General features: G+C 38.0%; 2 protein-coding genes and 2 long non-coding RNA genes across 12 annotated transcripts in view; 1 reads left to right on the top strand and 3 right to left on the bottom strand.

Moving 5' to 3' along the window:
- Positions 1-1,404: 1,404 nt before the first annotated feature.
- On the top strand, positions 1,405-13,253 carry Karl (lipocalin/cytosolic fatty acid-binding protein Karl). Its single transcript, XM_076316669.1, has 4 exons — positions 1,405-1,920; positions 7,487-7,715; positions 11,750-11,921; positions 11,999-13,253. The coding sequence occupies exons 1-4, from the start codon at positions 1,420-1,422 to the stop codon at positions 12,156-12,158; spliced, it is 1,062 nt and encodes a 353-aa protein (XP_076172784.1). The 5' UTR covers positions 1,405-1,419; the 3' UTR covers positions 12,159-13,253.
- On the bottom strand, positions 3,231-4,137 carry LOC143149199 (uncharacterized). Its single transcript, XR_012992720.1, has 2 exons — positions 3,710-4,137; positions 3,231-3,411 (listed from the first exon to the last, which is right to left on the bottom strand). It is a non-coding gene; the product is annotated as an uncharacterized LOC143149199 (long non-coding RNA).
- On the bottom strand, positions 4,423-10,392 carry LOC143149355 (uncharacterized). Its single transcript, XR_012992753.1, has 3 exons — positions 9,916-10,392; positions 9,620-9,837; positions 4,423-4,864 (listed from the first exon to the last, which is right to left on the bottom strand). It is a non-coding gene; the product is annotated as an uncharacterized LOC143149355 (long non-coding RNA).
- Positions 13,249-27,962, bottom strand: part of Cask (peripheral plasma membrane protein CASK) — a 266,805-nt gene continuing 252,091 nt past the window's right edge. For 7 of the 9 annotated variants that reach the window (XM_076316663.1, XM_076316659.1, XM_076316655.1 and 4 more), the window contains 7 exons: positions 26,727-26,964; positions 22,484-22,540; positions 19,097-19,216; positions 18,765-18,881; positions 18,305-18,412; positions 18,052-18,227; positions 13,249-16,732 (listed from right to left, as the gene is read on the bottom strand). In XM_076316663.1, the coding sequence (XP_076172778.1) occupies positions 16,553-16,732; positions 18,052-18,227; positions 18,305-18,412; positions 18,765-18,881; positions 19,097-19,216; positions 22,484-22,540; positions 26,727-26,964 (996 nt within the window). In that variant the 3' untranslated portion in view covers positions 13,249-16,552. The remainder of the gene's footprint in view (positions 16,733-18,051; positions 18,228-18,304; positions 18,413-18,764; positions 18,882-19,096; positions 19,217-22,483; positions 22,541-26,726; positions 26,965-27,962) is intronic. The other 2 variants (XM_076316662.1, XM_076316661.1) reach the window with 1 other exon arrangement.

Here is a 27,962-nt window from a genome sequence, read left to right on the forward strand (position 1 = left end):
CTACGATATCAAAACTGGACACAGTAAATCACAGTTATGTTTGTAAAAGCGTACAATTTACCGAAACGAAAGATCCCGGCTTCTGGCTACATATGCGAATATTGATTTTGTTGTGGTCCTGATTCATTAATGTTTCCCCTACTAGTTCGAATAATCGACATCCAACTGGGATGAATTTTCAGATAAGAGAACACAGACAGCGTGTAAATATTCTAGCATCAGGCTGACAGAATCTGTTGTACGATCCATTTTTCGATTTCAAATCTTTATAATTTTTACGATTGAAATTATTCTTAAATCACCATTCCCTACACAGGGAAATGCAACGTACAGACATTCAGGAAATGCAACGGACAAGATACTTTTGAAATCATTGGTAGAACATTTCAACTGTGCCATTACTCGTTCGAATGCAAAGAGTTGCCCATTCATCACCTCACGGAGGAAACAGATCCACCTATTTGCGAAACATGCGAACCTCGACTTATTACTAATTGAATGCCAGAAGTCACGTCTCGAACTGAACTCGAACACGAATAAATAACGTATTACACCGGAGAAACGAGAAGAAAGTAAAATAAATTCTACGAAACCTTGGACAAGTCGTTAATAACCATTAGCAGTTGACGAATAGAAGGAGAGGGTAAAAAATCTGAAGAACAATTACGAACATATCTAGAACTCACCAAAAATACTATTCAAGAAGATGTATTAACACCAGACCCGATAATCTAATATTCGGTTAATAATTTTCACCGAATATTGTAAAGAAAAGTCCCACTAACGATTTAATAATTTTAGAAACAAGTTCGAAACAGGTCAAACCACTTTGGTGATCCCAGTGTCAATAAATACTTGCTAAATTACCTCGAACAATGAACCCAAAACGATGTCTACATAAACAAACAAAGAATCCGACAATTCCCAGCCATCGATCGCTAACACATCTACCGATGTTCGATTCAACCGAATATCTACACTCCAGCAACGAGAACCAAAACGAGAACCTTCCGCAAAGAGAACAAATACTCGCAATGCATGCTCGCAAACAACAACTAAACATCGAACGTTTTTCGTCCAGTAGACGCAGCGTACTTTACACCGGGGCAGTAGTCTCTCCGCGATCTTCGGATTATTTAAAAAAAATCGATCGCTCGGATCTCCCGGCCCCCGCTATCGTTCAACCGTCACGAGAACGATCGAGGCCTCGATACTCGTTTATCGATCACCGCGTTCAAGGAAATAAACCTCCGACTGAACTCCGTCTCGTTTCGTTCTTACCTTGAACGAAACGCTCCGGCGTACACTGGTGACTAATAATAAAGAAAAAAAAAAAGAAAAGAAAAGAAAAAATCCACAGCTAAGATACGAAGTCGAATGCACCGAGAGAGCAACCGGGACGAAGCGGCCTAACAGTCGATGCCCTTCTTTAGCCGTGACAACGATCACGCCTACGATCACCGCGGCCGTACCCGTGTAGCTAAGTCCCCGGCGCCAGTTATGAGGATTCTACGCGCGACGTGCAGAACAAGTTGCCGATTGAAAACGAAAGAGCACCAAGAATGCAAAGGGAGGAACGTGATAGCGCGGGTCCACCCCCTCTACGCTCGTTGCGAAGATAGTGGTAGTCATGAGCGCGTCCGCTCTTCATTCTGCCCGGTTCCGTGGCCTTTAGTCACCCGGCCGAACCTACCGGACGAAGAACTGAGAAGGTTCCGCGTGTGCCAAGTGGCTGTGAAGCCTGAATGCGAGACCAGGAGAATGCAGCCCGGAACGAGATGTACGAGATTCTGTTCGCCGATAATAGTGCTACTGCTGCTCGCCTGCATAATAGACGACACCGGCGGCACTTGGAAAAGGCGGGAGGACAAGACCAAATGCCCGAAAGTGAAGGGGATACGAAATTTTGACATATCCGAGGTAGGATTCCGAATTATCGTTCGTATTAACGACGTTGGATTGTATCAACGCGGTAGGATCACTAGCTCGTGTTGCCTATACGATGTTGTTCGAATCTGTGTTGCGGCCTCGAAAGTTTCTAAGTAGGAGTACCGGATTGCAGTTTCAACGATCGTTCGAGGTAAACACGGTCTCTTCGAATTTTCCAGGATTTTTTCATGATTTTTCTAGACGACTATTTTTCATTGGGAGATAATCGAGCGAGAGTGTTTTTATCCAGGGGACGAGTATTGAAAATTTTGGTTCGATTGCGATTGTTTCGGGAATGTGTACATTGTTGCGTTGTGTATACGAGATTGAGAAAACGAGAAATTTAGGTGTTGTAATGTATCGTCTGATGCGTTAGTATTTAACGTGTGATAATTTAACGCGGTAGGTATTTTCGATCGATGTTTCGTTCCGTGGATAGTAGAAATTCGATACAATTTGAGTCAAAGATAACTGAACTGACCCCGAAAGTCGAACTCGGTAGAAGTTATCCTAGGGTCAGGTAACATATATTATGATCGATTTTGTTCTTATTCTATTTCTGATCGCAATCTTTTCAATTTCTCGAAGTAACGTAAACGGTCGATTCCTATAATTTGATTGTACTCAATAACTGCATTGTTTTTGTATAATTATTTTCTCACAGACGATAGTGAAAAAGTTCAAGGTCGAAAACCTTGTAACAAATCACGTGAAACTTGCAAGAATTGTGCTTTCTATTGCACAAAGTCCGAAAGAAATGTTACGAGTGTACAAGATAGAAATAAGCTTTATAATTGTCTTTCGAATGCTTCGTCGTTATGAAATCTGAATAGAAATCGATAACAGATCGAATCAATTTGTCCAATAATGGTACTTTCAGGGAATCCTTAAATGTATAATACATAATAATCTCATAATCAATATTTAACCGTTCTATTGAGTTAGAAGACCAAGGCTTTGGAATCTGTACAATATTGTTCCTGTAAGGCGTAATAGCCTTCGTGACAAACACGTGAATATTTCCAATCGGTTTTACGAATTTTCTCTCAACGGTTAATCATAATCAATATTTAACCGTTCTATTGAGTTAGAAGACCAAGGCTTTAGAATCTGTACAATATTGTTCGTACAGTTGTACAAGGATTACAATATTGTTCCTGTAAGGCGTAATAGCCTTCGTGACAAACACGTGAATATTTCCAATCGGTTTTACGAATTTTCTCTCGACGATTCGGAGAATATTGTTACACGAAATCGTAATACGCATCGCTCGTTAATATTCTGACATTACAAATAGATGATCACGACGGATTTCCGATCAATCTGCTCGCTGAATGTATAATAATAATTGTGGAGAGCGCAATTGGAACGCATTTGCTGAACACTCTCGATCGTGCACCGCCGTGATAACAGAAATTACTATTTCCTCTTCGATATCTGCCTGCTTCCTTTTGAATCTTTGATACAATTTTAGTCACAACGCTGCGAAAAACCCATTGCGCGTATTACAAATTCAAACAATAATTACGCGCGTTTAATTATTCGATATAATTTAATGGAAGTATATGTATGTATATATCGTCGCGAATCCGTATATTTGGAGTAATTTTTGGGAAACACCGAGCGACGCGATGTATTATTTTCTTCGGTGCAACGATGCGCATGTAGCAGACAACGTGTTTGCATAAAATATCACGAACTTTCTTTCAAAGGTAGAGACTCCAAGCAACTTATTTTTGGATCTTTATGCGTGTTTAAGAGAAGGCTATTTCGGACATACCTTGTGTGCATATAAAACTACTTGCTGCCATCAAACACCTTTGTGTTTCTTAATTTAAGTTCCGCTCGTCGTCTTTATTATTCAATGGAACTTGAGAATTCATTGGTAATCTCTTCTGTGACTCATTTGGGTATTTAAACGATTTCTTCCCTCTTAGTTTTCTATTTATCAGCCGGTTCGAAAGTTCGAGTTAAATATTAGAATTAAATTTATTAATCTTGTTTCTGTACGTTTCGTTTTTTTTTAGTATTTTCTCTTTACAATCGACAATAATCATATTTTGTTTATTCTCTCTTGGCTATCGCGACTCTCTTCGCGGAACCTTCTAAGAAGAATATTTCTTTCGTTGATGTTTGAAAAAAAATATCAATTAGCGACTGGATGTACTTTTCAAAAATCTTGTTAACAATTTCTACGAGATATTTAACGAGAAAGGGAAAACGTAAGTGAGATTATGCGAAGGAAAGTAAATTTCTCGTTAAATTCTAAATCGTGTCTAAAAGGTTTTTGCAATCAAATTTATTACAAAGTACTTAATAAGATGAGATTTTAAAATCTTATTTGCTGGAGGAAATATTTAGGGAGAGAAGTGGCGATGATCTAGTATCTTGTAAAAGTGGATTTTAGATTTAAACAGAAATATTTAACATTAACCAACGAAACATTCTTTTTTAAATATAATAAAACATCGAAAGAAAGAGAGAGAGAAAATAATGTGCAGAGGTGATAATTTCAAGATTTAATTTTGTCGAACGTGAGCAATTTTAAAATTATTTTTAATTCAATACTTCATAGTTAATTGTATTTGGTTATAATATATCAAGTATTTGAATATACAGAAATGCGTCAGTATCTATAATGACCATCGACAACGCAAACCTATCGTTCATTCTTAATGGAGAGTAATCCTGGTCCACTCTTTTGAGATAGGACATGAACCGAACCGTTTCTATCGATAACCCAAAAGCTATTAATGCCATACATATTCTTAGCATGTTCCCGAAACTGTAGAAGATATACAGGGTGCTTCGAAATCGTTCACACAACTGTTTAACAAAACTCGTGGTATATTCATACTTTTTAATAAATTTCTTTAAACAAATCGAACCTGGTTTTCTCGAGTTAACATTCCATGCGAGTTTGTAGAATTTCTAGCTACGAGGAAATAATAAAATATTTATAAAGTTGTAACTTCTAAGGTAGGAAGTAGTATTATTAATGTCTTATTGTTAGGCGGAACTGATAACGGGAACGGGCTTCTATAATCTAGTCACTTCGGGAAGCAGCGAACTATACACGTTATGCGACATTCTCCTCTACCTAGTCTACCAAAAATAACTTGCGTATATTTCAATATTGAGGTTATTGCAGCTTTGCATATGTTTACTTGCGATGTGATTAACAATGAAACGATTTCTTCGAAATATTCCAAGAATACATATCTAGTCGTTAACATGGAATATTAGAAATGTAAAAGAATTATTTTAAGCAAGTACGAAATTAAAAATTTATATTTTTAAACAATTGAGACGAATTTGAGGTACTTTTGTTTCAATTAATTTGAGATACGTGTTACATGAAAAAGATGATTGAAAATATTTGTACATTTTACGTACGAAATAATACAAAAAAGAAATTGTTTATTTCGATGAGAAAAATACTGCAACTGTCCCAATTAGGTCGTATTCTTTGCAAAGTCGTATCTAAGATCTACTTTACAAATTACGTCGGATGAAAATTTTTAAGTATATTAAGCTGTAGTCATCCTTCAGAGACTTCGTATGAGAAGACTAGATTACATCTAACGAAAAACCGTCTCTCTGCATTTTGAACTTTGCGGTTAATATTTTATATTAAAGAGGAAGCTTCTTGGAGTGTTGTACGGAGCGTCGCAAAATTTTGAGCCAGCTGAAACTCTCAAATTTTTCGTGCAAAGGAAAGTCGAGAAATCATTTTGGAATCTAAGGCTTTATGTTCGAAACGTGAATTAAAATTTACGGTTCTAACATTCAAGACGCGTTATTTAAATCCAACTCGATTAAATGCACGATTGCGTGACCCCAAAAAGCACGACTGTGCCTTTCTTTTGTGTGGAACAATTTTCGAAAGAGATCTAACATTTTCTACCTTCTAACACGAACAATTGATCCAACGATTCCTTTTTACTAAAATGTAACAGAGGAAAACAACGAAGGGAATAAATTTTATGTTAAGAGAAAATTATGTTATCGTGGAAAGTGTATATCGTTAGCTTCGAAAATGCAATGTTGGTAAATTTGTTAGACACTGAACCAAGAGGAAGACAGAATGAAATTGACAGAACGATTTATGATCGTTCATCACTTAGCAACGATTAGCACTGGAAGGAAGATAGATACGCGAGTTCCGCATAAATTGAACTTCGTTAACTTTTTAGAAGCAAGCGAACGAATGAAATGGGACATTTTCAATGACAACGTTGGCTTTCCTATTCTGTATATTAATGCAAATTGAATATATCGATTTGTATCTTGCTTTTGGATTGTATACGAATGTGCATCGCTAATTGCAAACTGCGAAGCACGTGAAACCAACGGGTACACTGTGTATGTATGATTTTCGCTCAAAATAACTAATACAATTTTTAATCCAATTCCATAGGAATTATAGCTAAACGATTGTTCAGTAATCTCATTTGCATATCGTCCGATATATCATTAAAATGTTAATACCGCAAAATGGAATTTCAAAATTATGTTTCGCGTATCTGGTGTGGTAAAATTTCAATTTAACAAAATTTCATTGTTGCACTCAATAAAACTACTCGATGCGCAGTTCACGATGATTCAGTTTTATTAACCTGAGAATTGTTCATTAAGATTGTCTACACGTGTACCAATTTTTATCGATTACCTATCACATTTCTGAAATTATTATTACATTTCCCCGCAGACTGACTAATTAACCGTTACGCAACTGTATCAATTATTACGTAATTCATCCAAGTTGGAATATATCGACGAGAAGAATTCGATAAACGATCCCAAATTTCGATTAATTCTTCGCTTCGCGTTTACATTGTCGTAATAAAGAGAAACGAAAAAAAGCAGGGAACAATAATCGCGGAAATATTCACGTTCCTGCAACGATTGAATGGAGCTACATTAAACCGTAATTGAACATCGAAACTGTATTATAGATGCATCTGCACGTGGATTTTCCAATGCTTCGAATCTGCCGTGAACGATTCTTTCTTAATCGATAAACCTGATTGCGTTCAATCGGGAAATTATTATATTAAAATGATTTTTTTCAATGTCTGCTCTCCGAACACCGATTTAAAAACATAATGGAATTGGCTCGAGCGTATTGTAGTTAAAATCCACTGGAAAATAATTCCTTTTAAACGCGTTATTTGAAATAGCGGAAAATTGGCTTTTACGTGCAGCTTTGAAGTTGCATAACAGGTTCTCGAATGCTATAATCTTTCTACAAATGCCTCTAATTGGATGTCTTGCGATAAAGTCTTGAAATAACTGTTAACCGTTCGTTGTTGTTACGAGTATTTGGAAAAATTTCGCGCCAAGTGTGCCTATCGATTTACCTCGCTTATTTGCGAACGTTTAGCACGGGTTCTCAATTTCTGCATCGTGGTGGAGCAGGTCGAACGGAGTATGGATGTATCGATTAACGTTTCAACGCGAACAACAAGAACTATTAGGCGCGAACATCTACGTGGATTTCCCGTGAAGCTACCGTTCATGTCCTACAGCAACAAATAACATGTATTTCTTGCAGTTCCTTGGATCGTGGTACATAGTGCAGTATTATGCAAGCTCGGAAGAGGCACTCGCGTACAGATGCATGCGAGCTGAACTTTCGATTTCGTCCGAAAGCACGGAAGTCACCATGAATTTCACTTACAGTTTTACGGATGATCCGATCAATGAACAACTTGTTGGTAACATCACCTGGAAGATACCTTCGCCCGAGTTACCTGCTCACTGGGTGCACGCCGAGTATCCGTGTAAGTATTCAAAATATTTTCATAACTTTCCAAGAAAACGTCCCACCGCCGATACATTGATTAATAACACGATCGTGAGACAATTTTAAATTAATATCCACCTGTTGGAGGATTTTCACCGAATGCTTCTTACATAGTGGAAATACTTTAACATTAATTAAATTTAGTAATTGTTCAGTAAAAAAGTTACATTTGTATTTATAACAATCTGTAGATGCACGATTAGGTAAACAAGGCGGGTTAATGTTTTCACACGCCATTTTGTCCAAGTTTGAACTCGTACAAAAGATAAACACGAATTCTCTGAGAAGCTATTTTGACTCGAAGACATTTCACGCTGTTAAAGCAGCGGTTAAGTACCCGTGCCAGATCATTTAGCAGAACATAAACGAGACCGAAGCTTTTAATACACGGAGAATATAAATATTTACTTATAAGAGGCCAAAAGAAACAATTTGCGAGAATCCTCGTAGGAACAAAATGATATCGATCTATTTTCATCTACAAGTGCTTCAATTAAAAGTTATCGAACCGATGATAAATTAACGTTTAAATCTTACTTGTGTGAAAATATATAGAGAGAGTGTCTTATTTATCGTAAGCACCTTAAGTGTATCCGCTCCTATTGAAAGTAGAAAAAAGAATAGCGAAGTTGAGAGAGCGAAAGTGATAGTGAAAGAAAGTTGGTCCAAGTGCATCCAAGGTCATTCCAAGGTCATCAACGTTTTCTCGTGTACCACCATATGTTTCCAATCATGTGGCGTTATAGCCAGCATCGAGACGGGTTCAACGATCTATGACATCATGACCTTGAGGACGGAAAAACACGTCTCAGTCGGAACAAAGTGAAAATAATGGAACAAGAAAGAAATAAATTACCATAAATAAATATCGTTCCCATTGTTTCTTCTTGACTTTATGTTTATCCACAATAATGGAACTTTCTAATCTCTCGAAGCCTCTCAATAACGATCACGCAGAATACCGGGAACTATGCGATTGATAAAACGGTAGCATACAGATTCAGTCGATTTCGCTAAACTGTTATTAACTAAGACGAGGTATAAGATAGACTTAGCATCCAATGGAAGTTTCTGTCACACGATATGAAACCCTAGACCCCGTTACCATTTCCGTGTTCCAACCAACGTTATTGATTCAGAATGGAACAAGATTACTCGGCCATTAGCGATAAGACTTAAGGTTATATGTGACGAGGATTACTTATTTCATCTATTTCAATTATGCGGATGGATGGATGGATTTTGAAATACATTCTTCGGTTTTAAGGATAGATAAAGTAGATTTTTTTTAGCCGATAAGATGAACAGAACGTGAAATATTTACAACACAAAGTATTTAAAATTTTACAAATTAGGAATTATATATAGGTTACGCAAACTACTTTATCCGATTGGTGGAATGTATTTTCAATTGTTTGGGATATTTTTTCAAGTTTGAGGATCGGTGGAATATTTTGCATCGATTTTAATACATGCATTCCCTGCGAACAAACTACACTCGTGACGAATTATACGAGGGACGTCGCAGTCAATTTGCTCATAGACATTATTTGTTGTGTACTTAATCATTTTGAATTAGATTATCATTGGTGATTACTAGTAATTATTAGACCGCGAATATTTGTGCATGTAAAACATGTGTACGTATGCAGAGTACACGCGAAATGTTTGCAGAATCTTTGCAAACTATAAACATTTGCATATAAAATGTATACAAGTGTATGACAGAATTTACGTAGAATATATACACGGTTAATGCAGAGTTAGTGCAGAATTAGTGCAGAATTAATGCAAGAGGAATGTATGCAGAATATATGCAATTACACAAAATAAATTATCTTTTGTGGAATTTATGCGGACATGCAAAATAAATTTACTTACATGTATGCTGCCACAAATTTTCCAACTTTTGGAAGTTCAAATTCTTTTGGAACTTATTCGGAAGTTCATGTTGGTAAACATTAAATTCAACTTCTGTCATTATTGCTTGTAATCGCAAGAAAAATATGTAGACTTTTTCATATGTCTGGATACCAACAGAGAATAAGCTTGAGATATCAAATAGAGATTTCTTCTTACGGGAGTTGGTGTCATGTAATCTGAAATACCGACCTTGTAAAATATCAATGGTTTTGCAGTGATCTGTTGGATAAAGAATGGTGATACTAGGAGCTTACTTAACTGACCCACCGAGGTCGGTAAGAACAGTTATTGTGGAAAAATTGGCCCTGTAATTCTATCAAACCCATCTAGTCTCAGAAAATATTGTAACAATATTTCCTACTTATTCACACAGATGCAACTTGAATTATTTTAGCAAAAACTAAATATATTTTCTACTCTGACAACACTTGAAACTTCCATACCCCCTTCTTTGATTCATAATTCGAATCACAGAAATGAAATTTAAACAAACCAAGGAAAGAAGAAAAGTTACTTATATTTCTCGAAATGAATTCATCGAAATGCATCCAAGTTACATTCCCATTTTTCCCTATTCAGACTTTCACTTACTATATAGCGATTCTACTATACAATTCTACGAATAAATTCATCTTAAGAAAACATTCTAAATTCGCAGCTATTAGCTCGGTAGTACTCGCGTCGAAATGTTATTGTTCGTCGCGAGTAATACCGATTACCAGGTCTCACCACGTGGAGGTTGCTGCAACTAGAGACCCGGAGGGAGATAGATGGAATCAATGTTCCATCTATCTCCCTCGACGTGCATTAGAAACGAAATTACTAAATCATGGGATGGAAGTTCCTTCGATCTCCACGTTTAGTTCTGCCAAACAATTACAATGTTGAGGAAAATGAGGCAAAATTGGGAAGGACGCGACGCGAATCGTGGAGTTGGTCCTACTAGGTTGATTCCGTTTCCTCTTAATGGGTTCGATTCGGGAGGAAATGGTCACCAAAAGGAGCGCCCTATTTCCTCATGACTTACGAAGGATTACGGAAGAGAGGGTCCTCTCCTAAGATCGGTGACTTCCACAGAAATAAAGGTAAACCCTCCCTCTGTGTTCTCAACATCTTCCTCTGGAAGCGCACCAGAAGAGACAGCAATCGATCGTTCGGACCAGCTGCACGGCCGGTCACTTGCTTATGCAACAAGCAGAGGTGACCGGACTGGGGAGCGTGCAAGCGAGCAAAAATAAGTTAAAGATTGAATAATTGCTCGGCAGATCACAGATACTCGAACACGGTGGTCTTGAAACTAACTTACAATAAACTTAAAATTATAGATCCCTCGAAGGATGCAATCGAGCCGATGTACCTAGCTAAGGTAGCCAAATTAAATTTATAATGAATATTAAACGAAGTTAAGACGTGACCAAGAATGTACAAAATATATGTGGGTTAATGGCGAAATACAGTCGTGCAGTAACAGAAAAATAAACATAGAAAAACAAATATGTCGGAACAAACAAAATAAATTAAAAACAAAAATTAGGCAGTGGTCGCCAGTACTGTCCATCAGCGGTCAGCATCGGTTACCAAGAGAACAAGTGACGACCATGGCTGCCCGATTTATATATTCTTTTGTTCTTTTGTATAATTTTTCGTTCAATTATCGATTGTCAACTATCTTTACCGACTTCGATGGTTGGGTTGAATATAGTACCTAAAACTAGCGTTTTTAAACGAAGAAATCGCTTGGTGTTTTACCATTTATACTTTACGAAGTCGGTATTTCAGATCGTGACACCTACTCCCGTCAGATAAAATGTCTACTCTATATATTTCACACGTGGATACGATTATAGAAATCATCAAACTTGAAGACAAAGTGTGCCACAAAAGATCTTGAGATCGATTCTTTTTGTTATACAACACCAATTTTGATAACATGTTAGGTCGACCTTGTTACCTCGTTTGCGATACTGTATAGATTTTCGATTTAATCGTGAACGGTGTGAACGATAAGAGAAATATGAATACAATGGATCCTAACTTTAATTTTTACGTACATCATTTACCAAATTGTATAATGTCTCTGTTTTACAGACGAAGGTGTGTACAATACGTACGTGTTAGACTCGGATTATAAATCCTGGGCACTGCTTATGCACTGTGCGGAACAGAGCCAGAGTCCTCGATATTTGTCCAGCTTCATCATGAGCCGACAGCCAAGCCTCGGAGCTAACGTTATTTCCTATCTTCGCGAGAAGTTACCCAGGTGTGTAGCAAACATGGTCTTAATTCATTCGATGATTGAAAATATATTAATACTTGATATTATTTTACTGTACGAAGGTACGACATCGATCTGGAATACATGTTCCCCATGGATCAGCATCAGTGTAATAAAACGGAACTTTCGGAACTGGATCTGTTGATCCCACCATCAGTGATATCCAGGAAGAATTTCGCTATACGAAAGCATCCGTTGAAGAAGAAGCATCGACGACTTTGAATTTAATTATTATTCCTTATTTAAACGAATACAACGTTAAACACTATCATCGATACGGAATACAGTGCGATCATTCTAAATACTTGGTTATTCTTAACATTGTGATCCTTTCGATCGGATCTTCTTTAAAATTGCAGTTCCGATGGGTCATTAAATCCATTTTGGAGAATAAACAGTTAAGAAAGTTAAGAGTTAAAGGAGAATAAAAATGAATTTGAAATCGCGAAAACTAATACACCGAAAAGGATTCGTTTATTAGAAATAAAGAGTATTTTGTAATTACAGTTTTCAATATTGTCCAACTGACTATGTTTGCGAGAAGATAAAGTAAAGGAACACTCTGTATTATACGCGTGGAAGGAAATAAGTTATGGGCATGTTGTTAAATTTTTTGTACTGTAATTGAACATCTCTAAGAAATTATGTCTGTATTATAATACTCGCGTATTGTTGTCACGCTGGGATGATAGCGTACTAGTCCACTAAAATGCAAAGTGCCTAGATTTCTTAAAATTCAAATATATGATTCGAGCGTGTGTTTGTATAAACAAACTTGTGATTGAATTATGTGATTAATTTAGGTACTTAGAAGTTTACAATGTAAAGGGTATGATATACTTCGAGTCATGGGAAACTGGTAGTTTCGAGTCATAATTTGGATGACTGACGATACAACGATCGTATTTTAACTACGAACAAAATATAGTAAAAGTTATTTTCTTTGTTTTTAATAGTATTTTATGCGATGCAGTTACATCGGTTATATTCTTTTAATAAGTTATGTAACTTCGTGTATGTAAAACACGATGCTATAAAGTGTTCATATTTAAACAATATTTGTATCGATAAAGTATACAATCGTATTGAAATATACCAACATTCGTATTAGAAATTATTATCCCTGCATGTATCGCGTTCAAATCGCCTTCGAATTTATGTCTGCGTTTAACGAAACACCTTGCACAGGCTTGCACTGTGAAATCGTAACCTTCTGGAGTTTCTAAAATAGAGAAACAAATAACGATTAAATTAATTCCACAACTACGATAGAAAACGAACGATGAGGATGACCAAATAAACGTACATTCGACACTTTGGGCTAGTTTTATTAATTCAATTAACAACGTGTTATAATACTCTTCGTCTCTTCCTCTTATTTATAATTACATAATTGTAATGAACTGTTATTGTTTTCTTTAGACCCGTCGTCTTTCAACATCTTAGCGTAACTCATTCAAAGTCACGGACACACACTTGCAGAAGCACATAGGATCATCACGATCATCACCACCACCATCAGAATCGTTATCGTAACAGTCGTCGTCGGATAATATCACTCAGCGCACCTAGTTACTTACTTTTACTGGATATGGCAGCTACAACTTATAAGAAATATTACAAAATCACCGAAGATTCGTTCTTCTTGCGTTTCGATAGTTTTCTCACTCATACAAACACGATCATACCGGTACGAGCTTTTCCTCGAATATCTACGCGGACGATTCTTGTCACTTAACGATTTCAGACTTGTCTTCGTGCAAATTGGGGCCTGTTCGGAACCTTGTCGACAAATTGCGCAGATGTTCTGCACGAGGTATCCGATAGAACGTGCACGATACATCGTACCTAGCTATCGTTTCGTAACACCTCCATCGAAATTGTCGCGTTTAATAAAGGATAAATCACGCGCTCGATGACTAACAATCGCGTTTCTCGAGTAGGAAGCACAGAGTAAAACATGTGTGTGCACGCGCGCGCACGCGCGTGCGTATGCGTGTATGTGTGTGCGTATATTTTGAGATCTTTACAAGTAGTTGAGCCGTAATCGAACAAGTTCTGAACAAAGCCGCGCGAGTGCCGATCACAATGTTGATCGCGACTGCAAGAGATTCACACCATGCCCGTCCGTACACGCATTCACTCCTTCGTTCTATGGGCTGCATATGCAAATTTTTCTATTAGTCTTCTAGTAATTCAGTATTAATTAGTTACACAATTAATTTATTTAATCGCTTGTAATTAATTACCTAATCGTTAAACCTGTATCTCGTGAATCCGCGTTGTTTCTCCGTGTACGTATCTCTGTTCGCAACTGTGTTTGCGGGTGTGTGTAAACGTTTGCGTGTGCGTGTACGTGTACGTCGGCGTGTAAGCGTGTACGGTCTGCGTGTACGTGAACGTGGTTATACGGGCGTGTACGTACGTACGCATGTACGTACGTATGCACGTGTGTGTTTGCGTGTGTATGCGTGTGTGTGTCTCTGTGTGCACGTGTTCTAGATTTCTTTTTTTTTTCCATTTTCTTTTAACGCGAGACGGTGTTTCGTATTATTTCAATATTAGCTGGTATATCTATCTATTTACTTGAGTTACTTCGTCGTTCAATTATGCGCTTTGTACAAGGGTGCAATGCGAACCGAGTGATGTAATATTATTACCAGTTTTCTTTTACGTGTGTACGTGTATGTTTCGTATGTGTCGCCGTGGTAATCGCGCGGGAAAGTGTAACCTGGTCAAAAGAATCGACGCCGTTTCTAAGACGTCCATCCGGGACGCGTACCTGGCTTTCGGCTCGAATTCTTCTTCTTTTTTTTTTTTTCGAAAATTGAAAAATCGGAGAGCAAATTGTCGTTGATCGGTGGTTCGATGAACGCACGAGTCGAGGCTGAGGTACGCTCGGTAACGAAAGGAACACGAGTCGAGATATCCTCGTAGCTGGACGTCGCAGATCCGGGGCGAGAAAATTGAACGTCGTTGAACCGAACACCGATAAACGTCCGAATGGCGGAGAAACGATACGATTCACCGTTCGAAAGGAAAGAGTAACGCTCGCGCGTGTTTCACGCGCAGGCGTGCGCGTGGGGGTTACGTAGGCGGGGCCCGCGTGATCCACCGCACGAACCCCCGTTGTTTCAGATGGTTAGAAGTACTAGACGAAATCGGCGAAGTTCTCCTACATGCTTAAAATTACAAGTAAACGACTAGTCGTCGATAGTCCAATTTCCTTCAACTCGAACAAACAGATTGACTATTTACGTTTTGGGGATAGCGGTTAGACTATCGAACAGCGCTGTCCTAGTATTTTTTTTTCTTTTCATTTCGTGTAAATAGTTACAAGAGAGTACGATAGGAGGCAATAATAGGTTACGGATAGTCGATTGACACATTTCGGAATAAACGGTACAAGCGTGTCCACTCGGTCGACATTCACGAACAGCTCGAACGACCGTCCCCCCACCACCTTGGTTTCGTCATTTTACCCCATCCTCTTCGGTGTGATTCTTCACGGGTGTTTCGCGGGACTGTGTCTTTCGTTTCATTATTATTCTTTTCTCTTTCTTTCGGATACTCTTTGGTAATATACTCCCATAGTTTCCATCATATCGCTACGTACGGATCCGCGCGCGGGCTGACGAACACTTGCGATAAATTCGTGCGCGCGCGCCAACGTGGGCACGAGGAATGTCTTGAGAAATGCTAAAAGAAAACAGCGCAAGAAAGAGACAGAGAGCCGAAGTGAAGTAAAAGTGAAAGGGAGGAAGATATGTGTACGTGTATGTGCGCGCGTGCGGTGTCTCTGTGTATTCGCACGAAGAGAAAAAGAGAGAAAACTATGTAATCGTAATTAAATCACAAGGAGACCCGGGGACCGGTTGCTCGGTAACGGTACATAGGATTCGTCGAGGCGCGTCGTGGAATTGCATATTTTTTTCATACCTTTCGAAAGATAGAGAGAGAAAGATAGAGAGAGAGAGAAGGACAGAAAGAGAGATAGAGAGAGAATGTGTGCGTGCAGTTTTCACAGTTTCGAGGAACGTTGATGACCCCCCCACGCGTCGAGATCGAAAGTTACATTCGTCTGCGTTGTTCTTCTTCTATTTTCATTTTTTTTTTTTCATTTTTTTTTTCTTTTGATTGTCGTGTTCTCCGCCTCGGGACCACATCGCCGGCTTTGTCTCTTTGGTTCTCCCCACGTCGTTGGTAAATAGCAATGATAACGGTAACAAAGGATCATAGTAGCAATGCGGTAGAGCAATGAAAAAATCTTCGTGAACACACGGCCGAAAGTTCACGCGCGTTCCGCGTTCGACGTCGTGCTTCTAGATCTCGGTAACGATGCGATCGACGGCGAGTACGGTTTGGTATCGTCATTCGTTTGTTCGTTCGATTGGTCCGACATGTATGTACGTGCCTGTCCGTCCCGAATCGGCTACGACTCTGATCGCCTGCGAACACGGCGGGTTCGCGCGGCCGGATAACGTTACCGTGGTCGCAGCGAAACGATCACGATCGGACCGGTCGTTCGGTGAATCGCGATCCGACGATCATTGCTTCGCGTTCGACGAGCCATTGCAGTCCGCGTTGGTGATTTGACGAATTGGTGTGGTTCGCTGTCAGTAGACCCAGGAGACCGGTACCCACTGCGGTGTTGTGTGGACCCGTTCAATGGCCGCCTCCAATTGCGCGATCGTCTCCTCGATGTCGTTGTTCACGATGGTCAGATCGAAAAAGTGACCGTACGCCTGTTTCAGCGAGTCCGACTCCTTCGCGAGTCTCTCCAAGCTTCCGTCGCACTGGAATTGGAAATACGAAACGATGATTGGTAAACACTTTTCTTTGAAAATATTTGAAATATCGTTGTTGGTTGAACAACAACGTGGACAATACCGAGATTGTGTTTATTAATCTCAAGGGATTCGACTCATCGGATTTTAGACCTCTTTGGTAAGACACAATAGCATCCATTGAGGAAGAAGTTGTTGAGAAATTTTTTAATGAGAGGAGACCTAAACACAATCATTTCTGACTTAATTTAACTTTTGCGATGATACTGATCGATGGATACATTTAAATTACATTTACCTCGATAAAAATTACGTTTCAGAAATTTTGTGGTTTTATTTTTTTACTTATACTTAAAAAAAATTGTACCTTCTATCCCTTTCCCGGTTTTTAATCCTGCATAGAATGTCGTGTATTATTTTTTTATGATCCATGAATGGTAACTACATTTATGCAATAAATTTATATTTTAACTCTTTGCAATATAATATAAATAGTATTTGACGGAACTGTATTTTGATATGCGTGGATAGAAATTGGGTAAACGTGGTTTTCGCAAACGAATTTAGCGAAACTCTATAACAGGCTCAAACCTTAACCCGCGGCTAGGTAGTGAGGACCGTAATCCTTACGAGATCTTTTCAACAGGATGATCCTCTTCAATTCTGTCAGGAAAAAAAATTGCCCAGTAAAAGTAAGAGACTGATAAATTGAGAGGATTGGAAGATTAAGGCACAGAGGGATCGTGAGAGAATATGGATGAGTTATTACAAAATTGATAAAGCGAGCTGTTATCAAATTCCAGTATTGGGAATTTGGTACTAGAATCTGGATTTTGGTAAATCCAGTAAATTGGACAGTATGGCTCCGTTATATTTGGCCATAAGTTCTGTTGTTACGCGCGTACTACCCTTAATATCTGCTTTTCTATACTTTTCTAAGTCAGACTGTAACTTCAGTTACGTATCAACGGTAGAATATTTGATTTCGTTTAAACGTTCCATTCTTCACAAATGTACTCAAAATAAATTCGTTCTGTTTTCAAATTTAAAGCTGGCCAGAAAATCTTTGAAACTGCGAGAGATCGAGTGCACGTAGTCTATTCTTTGATTTGAAAATTGTTACTCGATTTAATAATCAAACTAATCGACCACCGATTTCCGTCACGTCTACTACTCTATATATTTCAGCAGCCTCCGAATTTCCAGTTAAGTGGAAGTGTCGAAGCTTCGTGATCTCGTCAATGGTCGATTAATCGTTTAACTAGTTAACCCCCTGGCAATAGTTAGCTCCATCCCTAGGAGGTTAGCGATCAATGCCTGGTACTTACGTCGGCAATATTCTGGAATACCGGAGCAGCGATGAAAACGACATAAGGCGCAAATTCTGCAGTGCGTAACACTTTCAATGCTTGTGGCTCGACATCCAATATCGCTACCCGCCCCTCTTCATGAATTTTACGAATCGTCTCTAATTTTGTTCCGTACATGGCTTCTTCGTGTGTACCTGTTCGCGAAAGAGAGAGAGAGACGAGTCAGTAACAATTTCTAACTTACTTCTGCAACATTAATTCTTTTACCTACCGTATTCGAGGTATTCATTAGCGGTTATATCAGCCATCATTTCGTCATGCGATACGAAATAATAATTACGACCATTCTCTTCATCGTTCCGTGGAGGCCTCGTTGTATCTGAAAAAATAACGTTTAGACAGTTTAATAAAAGAACGGAAACGCTTGTATCGTGAATTAATGTTACTACAGTTCGATTAAAATTAATCGACTGCTCAAGATCACTTTCTCCACCATGAAATCTAATTTCTTTTTGTATTTGAAAGACAAAGAGTATATTTTAGATTTTTGCGAAAAGAAGAGACACGAAGAGAGAGGGTAGCCAAGTTGCGTGGTGGGGATAGCCTGTGAGTGACCTTGAACGGCCATTTACTTTGGTCCTGCGTGTTGCGTACCGTACGAAAAGCTCGAAACGATGTACCGTGGCATTTATTATTAGGAATACGATTAACGAAAGATCGTTTATACTTACGTGGAATAGGATAGGCATATTTGTCGGGATGTTTGGCGATAATTGTATTCTTTATGTGTCGACGACCGACTCCGTGTGCTCCTAATAACACTAGTGTTTTCCGTTGGAATGCAGGATCTGTCGCAGAAGACATTGCAAACACATCAAGAAAATGTTCAAACAGAAATTAATTATCAATTTTTTAAAACTCATTTTCGAAATTATTTTGCCATTAAATGGTACAGTTCGTTGGTTACTATCAAGATTTACACGTTGTCAGATAATTGATACAATTTTGCAAACGAACTCAGGTTAAAACGATACGAAGGTAAATTTTTAACCGCCATACTTACAGGGAAGCTTAACGACTTCCTCGTAGGTGACCAGATCCAGCTGGTCGAACACTGCGTTGTGTTTCGCGAGATACTTATCCTTGTATTGCTTCTTTTTTCGGCCAAATATTGAGCAATTCACTGGAAATGTGAAAAATGTATTAATTGTACCTGGATTAATTGCAAATACAGAGGACAGCTCGAAATCGTCTATCCTGCAAGGGAACAGATTTTTCTTTTTTTTTTTCTTTTATCCCTTATCATCGAATCGATTCTCTGTAGAGTTTATCGCTTACGCTGTGACGCGAAATAATACAATCGAAAGATGAACGCATTTTAACTCATCGAGATCGTAATTTCAATTAGTTAAAACCAGTAGCAATATTTGTATTCGTCGATTCAGGGACCAAAATCTATCGATCAAATTTGAAACAAAATTTCCAAGCGATCATACGGTATCCAACAGAATTAATTAATTTTCTCTTCAGAAATCGTATTTTGCTCTACGGTCTCAATGTGTTAATTAATTCGATGTACCGAAAATGCTCTATAATTGGTGAGAAACTCATTCAATTATGATATTAATTTTCGGTAAAATTATATAATCAACCAACTCTAAAGAGAATGGTATATACAGGCTGTTGCGTAATACGGGAATATACTGCAAGGATGGATTCTGAATCAGGAAACGACGTAACGAGATTGATCACATCGGTTACAACTTGATAATTATTCGTCGACTGATACACCTGTGTGATAATTGGCCCTTTGTGTCCTCACCGTATCGTGTTTCTTATTTTTGTTAATCTCAAACGAGACGGACGACAAATTAAAGTTCAACCGGCTCGATGATACCAATGACAGTGACCTCTTTGTACTTTGTTGCGTTCTCGAATCCATTTTTACAATATTCGCCACATATCAAGGTACACTCTGCATATAATTAGAAAGATTAGGCCCCAACAGGTAAACGATATGTTATCGACGATAGAAATTACTTCGTAAACATGTACAGATGAAAATAAAGAAGAAGAAGTAATCTGTATTAACTGCTATGACATTCATAACGCGCAAATCCTTTAATTCGATCAAAGTGTAACGTGTGGTAGGCTGTGAATCAAACACTTAGGCGGTCTATATGCTAATCAGCATCCTCCTCGTACGTCCCAACAGTTAGCGTGTTACGCGCAAGAGAAGTAAAGAGCTACTTCGTAAATGTCAATCACCGTGTAAGCGTATTCTTGTCTAATGGTAAAGAGAATTCATTCATTCAGCCAGTTTACATAGAAGCCATAACCATAAGGAGGGAGTGGGATTCCCACTGTGTGATGGGTGTTCCAGCAGGTCACAAGATGAAAAGATAAGGACTAACGGGTTAGTTTATGCGTAAATCTTGAAAGTCGGTGTCACGATCAGAGCATGATCATGATGAGTTTGAACATTGGACAAATTTTGAAAATTATACATTCGGAGTAATTGACAATTGAATTTTATCGAGAATTGTAATCTATGTTTCAGACTTGGTCTCAATTTTGAAATATCGAGGCAGGGTATTGTGCCTTGTTAATTAGATATACTTTGGAATAAATCATTTAATGCAAATCATTTAACGCAATTCATCGCGACAAAAGTTGTTTTACTTTATCAAGATAAATATATTGGAAATAAATAATTATAAACTCGAGTCGATTGCGAGGCGAACCTTTGTCTTCAACTTTCTTTCGCGAAATAGATATCAAGTTCAAGAAAAAGATGAAGTATTTGTACGCGAAACTTTTTATTACGTTTATTTTAGTTGAGCGCAAACAATGATACGATTCAACGAACAGTACCGGCGCTCAATTTAAGGATAAAAATTGGCCCAGTTTTCGTACAAGTTCCTCGTTCAAAATTTCATCATAATGATGCTACGACGGTGTGCCTGCGAGTGGAATCGTGTGAAACAAGCGTAAGTGCATGAAACGTAGCGAGAGCATGCATCGAAGCACGCCGCGTGAAAATATGTTCTGTATATTACGTAGAATAATTTATTGTTCGTGGTATATAATACTAAACAACGAAACTCTACTGCTTCGACAAAATTCACGAAAGCAAATCTTCTCATTACGCTACATACTGTATCGTTAAAACGTGAACCGGTAATATTATTCAATTTCTAACATGGAAAATATTACACGTCGTTTTCTAAACAACCGGTTTCTGTTCCATTTTACAAGAAAAGATCTCGAAAATTCGACGAATTGTGAAACTTTGGGAATATGTAAAGCGTGTTGATAAATAATACGCTATTAGTTTCTTTGGTTCTTAAATGTACTTCGAAAAGGTAAAATCGAAGCTGTCTATCGCACTTTTTTTTTTAATAGGAATTTTTCAACACTACATTACAAATAACACATTTGACAATATAATTGATATGTGAAATCTAATTGAATAAGTACAAAGTCTACTGGATTTTCAAGCTATCTGATTTTCCTTCGAATAAATATTATACTTTCAGTCTTCCGGAGTGAATTTTGGAGAAAAAAATAGCCTAGTATTTACCAAAAAAACCTTCTGTATATTCCCAAAATTTCAGAATTTTTCAGAGGAATTCGTGTACGGAGAATCTTTTATTTATAATAACGAGTCACATACACCGACGACAGTTTAATAAGAAACGATTGAACAACGAGATTCGTCGTAGTACTTTTCTAGCATGTACGAAATGTTACTCGACTTATTTCAATGGCATTCGAACGCAACGTTTCGCTAGCACTGCGGTTAACACTATTAGGATCAGAAGGGACGCTAAATATCGTGAAAGTATACTGTCTAACTCTAACAAAGCTAACTCTAATTTAGTGTGCAAATACTGTAAACCCCAGATCACGGTAATACCGATCGTGATCGCGACGACCTGAAATGTTCATATCTAGCTGTGTGTGATATGTGAAAAGAAAGCCAGTATTCGCGTGAAATGCTCAACGAGAAATATCGGAAACGTCTTATGCCAAATCCGGATGTTTCGTGACGATGAAATGCACTGAATGATTTGATACACATGGAAAGTTTTTTTCATATATGTACATACTTTTTTTTTTCATTCTTTTCATTTCGACCGAATATATTGTTCATCCACGGTCGGATTGCAACAGAATCGTTATTACCAACGCGTGCGTTGATTGTTTCCAGGTGGTTCACGGTTCCCGCGTTTATTATTATTATTATTATTATTATTTTATTTTTTTTTTTTTTCAGAGTAATGGCACCAAGTCGTTCCTTGTGTTAGTTTCTACAATGAAGCGTTCCTTTGAACTCCGTTCAAATTAATGCGTGCATTGGAAGCACGGAACGAGTACTTTGTATTTCATGCGGACTACACGGTTCTACGTGACTCTACGCATTGTATACCTGAAGGCAGAGTCATACCTGTCGAACCGTCGCAGCCTTCGGTGTGAGAAGAACATCCTCCTTCTCCTTCAGCATCTAGCCCCGCACAACACACAACAACAGGTGTATCACTGCAGCTAATCATTTATCTTCGAACTACCGTTCCGTTTTTTCCTACCCTCGAATCCCCGTTTCGGTTTATTCTCTCCAAATGTAAATGTTCTTTCTATCTTAACAGTGGTATCGTCTACTAACCACCAGTGGTCTTGGAAATACGTATCATTGATTTTCGTTCGTTGTTCGTATCATACCGGTTTTCGATCATGTTTCGCGAAAGAAATGTGAGATCCGACGAACGATGGTTTCAATAGTAATCGACAATCATTATTAATCGTGTACTCGAAGAAATTTCAAAGTATCGTTTCTTTGGTACGAATATGTCGCGGAAGGAAAACATTTTTATCGGAGACTGTTATACACTACAGACCATAAGTAGAAGACCACTTTTCTCTATGGTGTACTGGGTGTTTTAGAAGTGTACGTACGATGTTAAGATAAAAGGGTTAATAACAAAATCTTCTTGAATGTGATTTATTTATTCTATTTTTTTTAATGGTAACTTCAAACGGTAGTTTATATTTATTCAAGTCTAGAAGTTACGAATATTTATTTTACGTATGTATTTGTAAATATTAATAATGTATGTTTGGCAGTCGAAATGTGTATACAAAACTAATGATTTTTAAACTGGTAAATTGATTGATTTGGGTATTTATAAATGCCCCTCTTTGCAAGTTTGCAGTTATAGTTCTCGGACTACAGGTATTTTGGATGGTTGCAAACAACTGTAGTTGCTATTTATGTGTGTATAATGAAAATTTTTATATTCATTTTACTTTGGTTTTTCATACCAGAGTGGATGAGTGTATGCAGATTTGTGTAATCGATTCTAGTCCTCAAATGAAAATTTTCAAGTGTGTAATTTTCTGAAGGGTTAATCTAACAATTAGATCAACTTGTAGTTTCTTTTTTGAACAAAGATAGACAAAATTAATTCAGGGAAATTTTGCACGGTTCGAATAGGTATGCTTTCGCACGATTTAATATTTTTAAAAAATGCATCGATGCATTTGTCCACGTCTGTGGACGTTTCTGTAGACAAAATGTATTTCATAACTATTTCTTGCAGCAAATAATTAAAAAAAAGAAAAAAGTGATATTAGCGAGCGGATGAACAATGTTACGAAAACAAAAAGAACCGTCAGAAAATGTCTAGATTCGTGTTACGATAAAACATTTTTCTAAAATTCTTCAACTATTCTCCGCAAAGAAACTAAAACATCGAAACACCACACGAAACCTTACATGCAAAGTATTAAATTTCTCTAAAACGATTCATTTTTCGTAATCTCTAAATTGTGGTCGGTAGTGTAAGTGTGGCTGAAAAAAAAAAAAGGGAACTCGAAGAATTTATTCACGAATTATCCTCCACTCTGCGAAATAATTTACACGTAAAACAACCAACGGAGATCGCACGAATCGAATTTTAATTCGAAATTCGATTTTAATTGTAATCAAAGTTCCATGAAATGTGATGATAACTCGATAGAAAATGAAGTTCGATCGAGGATCGCGATTTCATTATCCGTAATTACGCGATTGACAAACCGAGATTTTCAATTTCGTGATTACTAGTTTCTTTTGAAGAAAACATCACGGACTGTACATGTTCCTAGGTAAAGGTGGCTGACATCGAACGATACTACATGCTCCATTGAAAACCTGCGTACACAGCTAACAACACATACATAACATCATATTCACCAGCACATTCGTTTCATGGCAGCAGCGAGACTAGTGGAGATCAATCGAAGAATCGAAACGTGACAGGATTGATAATGGATCGGTAAGGCGATGGTAGAACACGGCGGATATTTCATTGACCGATCTGAACATTGGTCACGATGCGATCTGCTGGAACCTATAATTAGCCTGAACTCGTTCGATGTTCTGCTACGGTTGAAAAGGATTCTTTCCTGATCTAATCTCGTGAAAATTCAAACATCGGCCCTTCTCTGTTACAGTTTTCGTATTTCACGAAATGAAACGAGTGGACAAAGGATACAACGTTCGATTAAATGTGTCGAGAAAATACGATCGTAAGAGTGAGTCTCTTTGTATGTAAATTAAGTGTACGGAATCCGACGTGGATTTCTGACGTTTGAGGGAAATATGGTTTACATGTTCTCATTCTCGGAACGTTTCCAGTTCTCGTGAACGTTGAAACGCTTGATAGCGTAATAAAGGTGCGCAAAATTACTATACTGTCGTTTCATTCGAAATTTTCTGATAGATTTAATCTAAACGAAACGAACCTAATTACGATAAAAGACACGAATAATGAAACGACAGTGAATGTATAAAATATGACAATGCTCCGACGTAATAATTTCGCAATATTTAAAACGTAAAATATTGTAGATTATGTCAGTTACGCGCATCTACGACGCGCAGCTACCATCATCATGGATATTAGATGCACGATAAAGTGGGAGCTAAATATTTTAGTAGCTCCAGGCTATTAACAGACAAAACCCATTATACTGTCTAGCTACTCTATCGTTTGCTTTTACACTGTGGCGTTTGATCCACATTTACATCTTATTGCTCGTTTTAAAAGTAATAAGAAAGAAACGAAGACAGGAGGTTAACGAAACGAACACCAGGGATGGTGGGTCGGGAAAGTAAATGTGAGAGTGAAAGGGAAAGTAAATATAGGATCGAAAGGGAAAGTAATATATAGGGGTAAAAGAGAAAGTAATTATGGGTGTGAAAGAGAAAGTGAATGTAGGAGGGAAAAAGATACTAAATATAAGAGTAAAGGGTAAATTGAGGCGTTATCTGCAAGAAGGGCGCGAAAGTTATCCCAAGCCCTTTTAACGATCACCTGTTTGATACATTATACATTTAAAGAAGCATACTCCCTTAAAGTTTCACTTTAAAATTTTTAAAACTAAAAAAAAAAAATGGAACGTTTTGAAGTATAGCTTGGCTACTCCGATTATTATTTACTCTAATAATATTTTTATTGTACCTCTCAATTATTTGACATCAAAGTAGATGAAATAAATTTCTCTATAAAAAAAATGATTGTACTTAAAAAGAACGTTGGTAAATTCTGACTAATATTTCAATTTTATAATGGTGCTTTACAAATGAAATTAAAAATTAGAGTATGTATGCTTTTATGTAACATAATTTTAGGAAGGACGGTTCGCTAATGTTTAGATAAGCCTTAATTGATTTCGTTGGCAGTTCGAGGACAGGCAAATTATGCACCGCAATAATATTCTCTTTATTTTTTAACTCGCCCACGTATCTCAAGAAAGCCGAAGGTAGTTTGTTACGTTACTTACAGTCGCAGAATTGGCCTCCAGTGGCCAAAATATTTGGCGCGCACTTAGAACGTAACGTGAGCCATATTTCCCTCGAACGGCAGAAATTAGTGTCACCGTGTGTATACACGGTTAATCTACTTCCTGTCATAAATCCAATTCACATCATCGTCCTCAAAAATTGGACTGACGAAAAACAAATTCTGACATTCTTGCTATCAATATAATAACATTCATTACAAAGTTCAATTGAGTTTAAACTCCTGTACATATTTTAACAAAATCTCGTAATGCATCCTCGTCGTGGTAAGTACCACTTGTATATTTATTATATTTTCTATGTTTAAGAGATACAAGAATAAGGTTACTGGTCGAAGAAGTAGCCTTCAGTGGCCAAAATATTTGGCGCGCACTTTTCAAACCAAGATTACGATACCCTGACATTATTCAGCACACAGTTGATATTTGTACGACTACTACGGCATTTGGGGTTAAGTTTTGGGTGTTACGAGTCAAGGTCGTGCTGCAATGAAAAGTAAAGTACCTGTTTAAAAAATATAATTCCATAATCTTCACGACTATTAATTCTATAATTGTCAATTTTGCGCGACGAGATTGCATTACGTGGTTTGCTGCACACGACAGCTCGGTTCAAATCCGATTTCCTCGAGAACAGAGTCTCCTTCGAAAGAATGTCATCGCGCAGTCTCGTTTATTTATTTATTTATTTATTAATTTTTTTCACGACGAATCTGACGACTCATCTTCTTTCAAGCTGCGTCACTATACACCAAACTCGGGGACAGCCAGAACAGTTAACGCGAAATGAACGCGAGTGCATTCGTTTGCCAATGGTTTATCGTTAAGAAACGTCGTCAAACTTTTACCTTGTTCCTGTTTGTTCTTCTCCATTGCCATGTAAGCGATACGTCGTTCCTGAAGCTCAGGCGAAGGTATCAATCCCGCGGAACCGGCCGCGTTGTCCTTCTGCGCCTGCCACCAATAGTGATCATCCTTGCTAATGATCTGCAAGATGTCGCCGGTTTTAAACGCGATTCCAGCTTGCGCGCAAGGTATCAGCTCGTCCTCCAACGGATCATAGTCAAATTGCGCTCGAACGAAAATCTGTTGGTGCAGAAAAATCGAACTGTAACACACGGTGTACACGGTGGAACGTGTTTTCGAGACGGTTGCTATATTAGTGATTCTGTATGAAATCGGTGAAATGACATTGAAAATTCTCGTTATCATTCTCGAAAGTAGTGTAACAAAAGGGATGGGTTGGAAACGTACGAACGTTAAACAGTGCAGAGAACATTGGTTTCGTGAATATCGCTGTCTAGGGAACAACTTCACAATTTCTCACTCAGATCACCGAAACCATTTAGGTTAATAGAGAATCACGTTATAGATAAATTACTTGTTGCCCTAAAATGTGTACGTGGGAACGTTCGTTCTACGTTAGCATCGATCGCTGTTGATGCTACTTACGTTAACTAGGCTAGCTATTGCAAATGAACTCGATCGCTGCGGAACAAGCGGAAAATGCAAACATACGTAAGCGTTGGCGATAGTTCTTGCGTAGAGCGGCGGTCAAACATGTTCTTACGAAAAGAAAAAAAAAAGGAAAAAAAAAGAGAAGAATAGTGTACGCTTCGGGAGTAAATCATTTTTCAAGACAGTACATTCCTCCCCCACCTTCCTCGCATTCTTCTCGATAACATGATCGTTTCTCGCAGCAAATAAACGCAACGCGAATTGTGTTCGATGTTATTACGAGTTGACCAGCGATCGATGAGTAGTACGAATTCGCCACACGGTCGAAGCACCGTTGAAACACTTTACGAAAGAGGACGTATTTTTTTTTTTTTATTCACGATGTTCGTTTGTAGTGACCGAAACGTGTAAATATACGTAGACCGCAGCGAAAAATTATACGGCGTACAGGTAAGGGTGGGTATCGTGGCTCGACCGAAAGGGGTGACGATTCTTCGTATAAAAACGGATCGAAAATGTGGAACAACATTTTGTCGTACGACGCTTCGTATCGGAGAAAATCGATTTCGAAAACTCGCGGGGCACGCGCGCGATTCGGTACTACTTGGTCGACTCGTCTGACTACT

The sequence above is a fragment of the Ptiloglossa arizonensis genome, chromosome 7 (assembly GCF_051014685.1).
Source record: "Ptiloglossa arizonensis isolate GNS036 chromosome 7, iyPtiAriz1_principal, whole genome shotgun sequence".
In the NCBI taxonomy this organism is placed as follows: Eukaryota; Metazoa; Arthropoda; class Insecta; order Hymenoptera; family Colletidae; genus Ptiloglossa; species Ptiloglossa arizonensis.

Coding starts and splice junctions, on each gene's coding strand:
- Karl (XM_076316669.1), top strand. CDS start 1,420: ATGCCCTTCTTTAGCCGTGACAACGATCACGCCTACGATCACCGCGGC. Junction 7,716..11,749: donor GGTGCACGCCGAGTATCCGT/GTAAGTATTCAA, acceptor TCTGTTTTACAG/ACGAAGGTGTGTACAATACG. Junction 11,922..11,998: donor CTTCGCGAGAAGTTACCCAG/GTGTGTAGCAAA, acceptor TACTGTACGAAG/GTACGACATCGATCTGGAAT.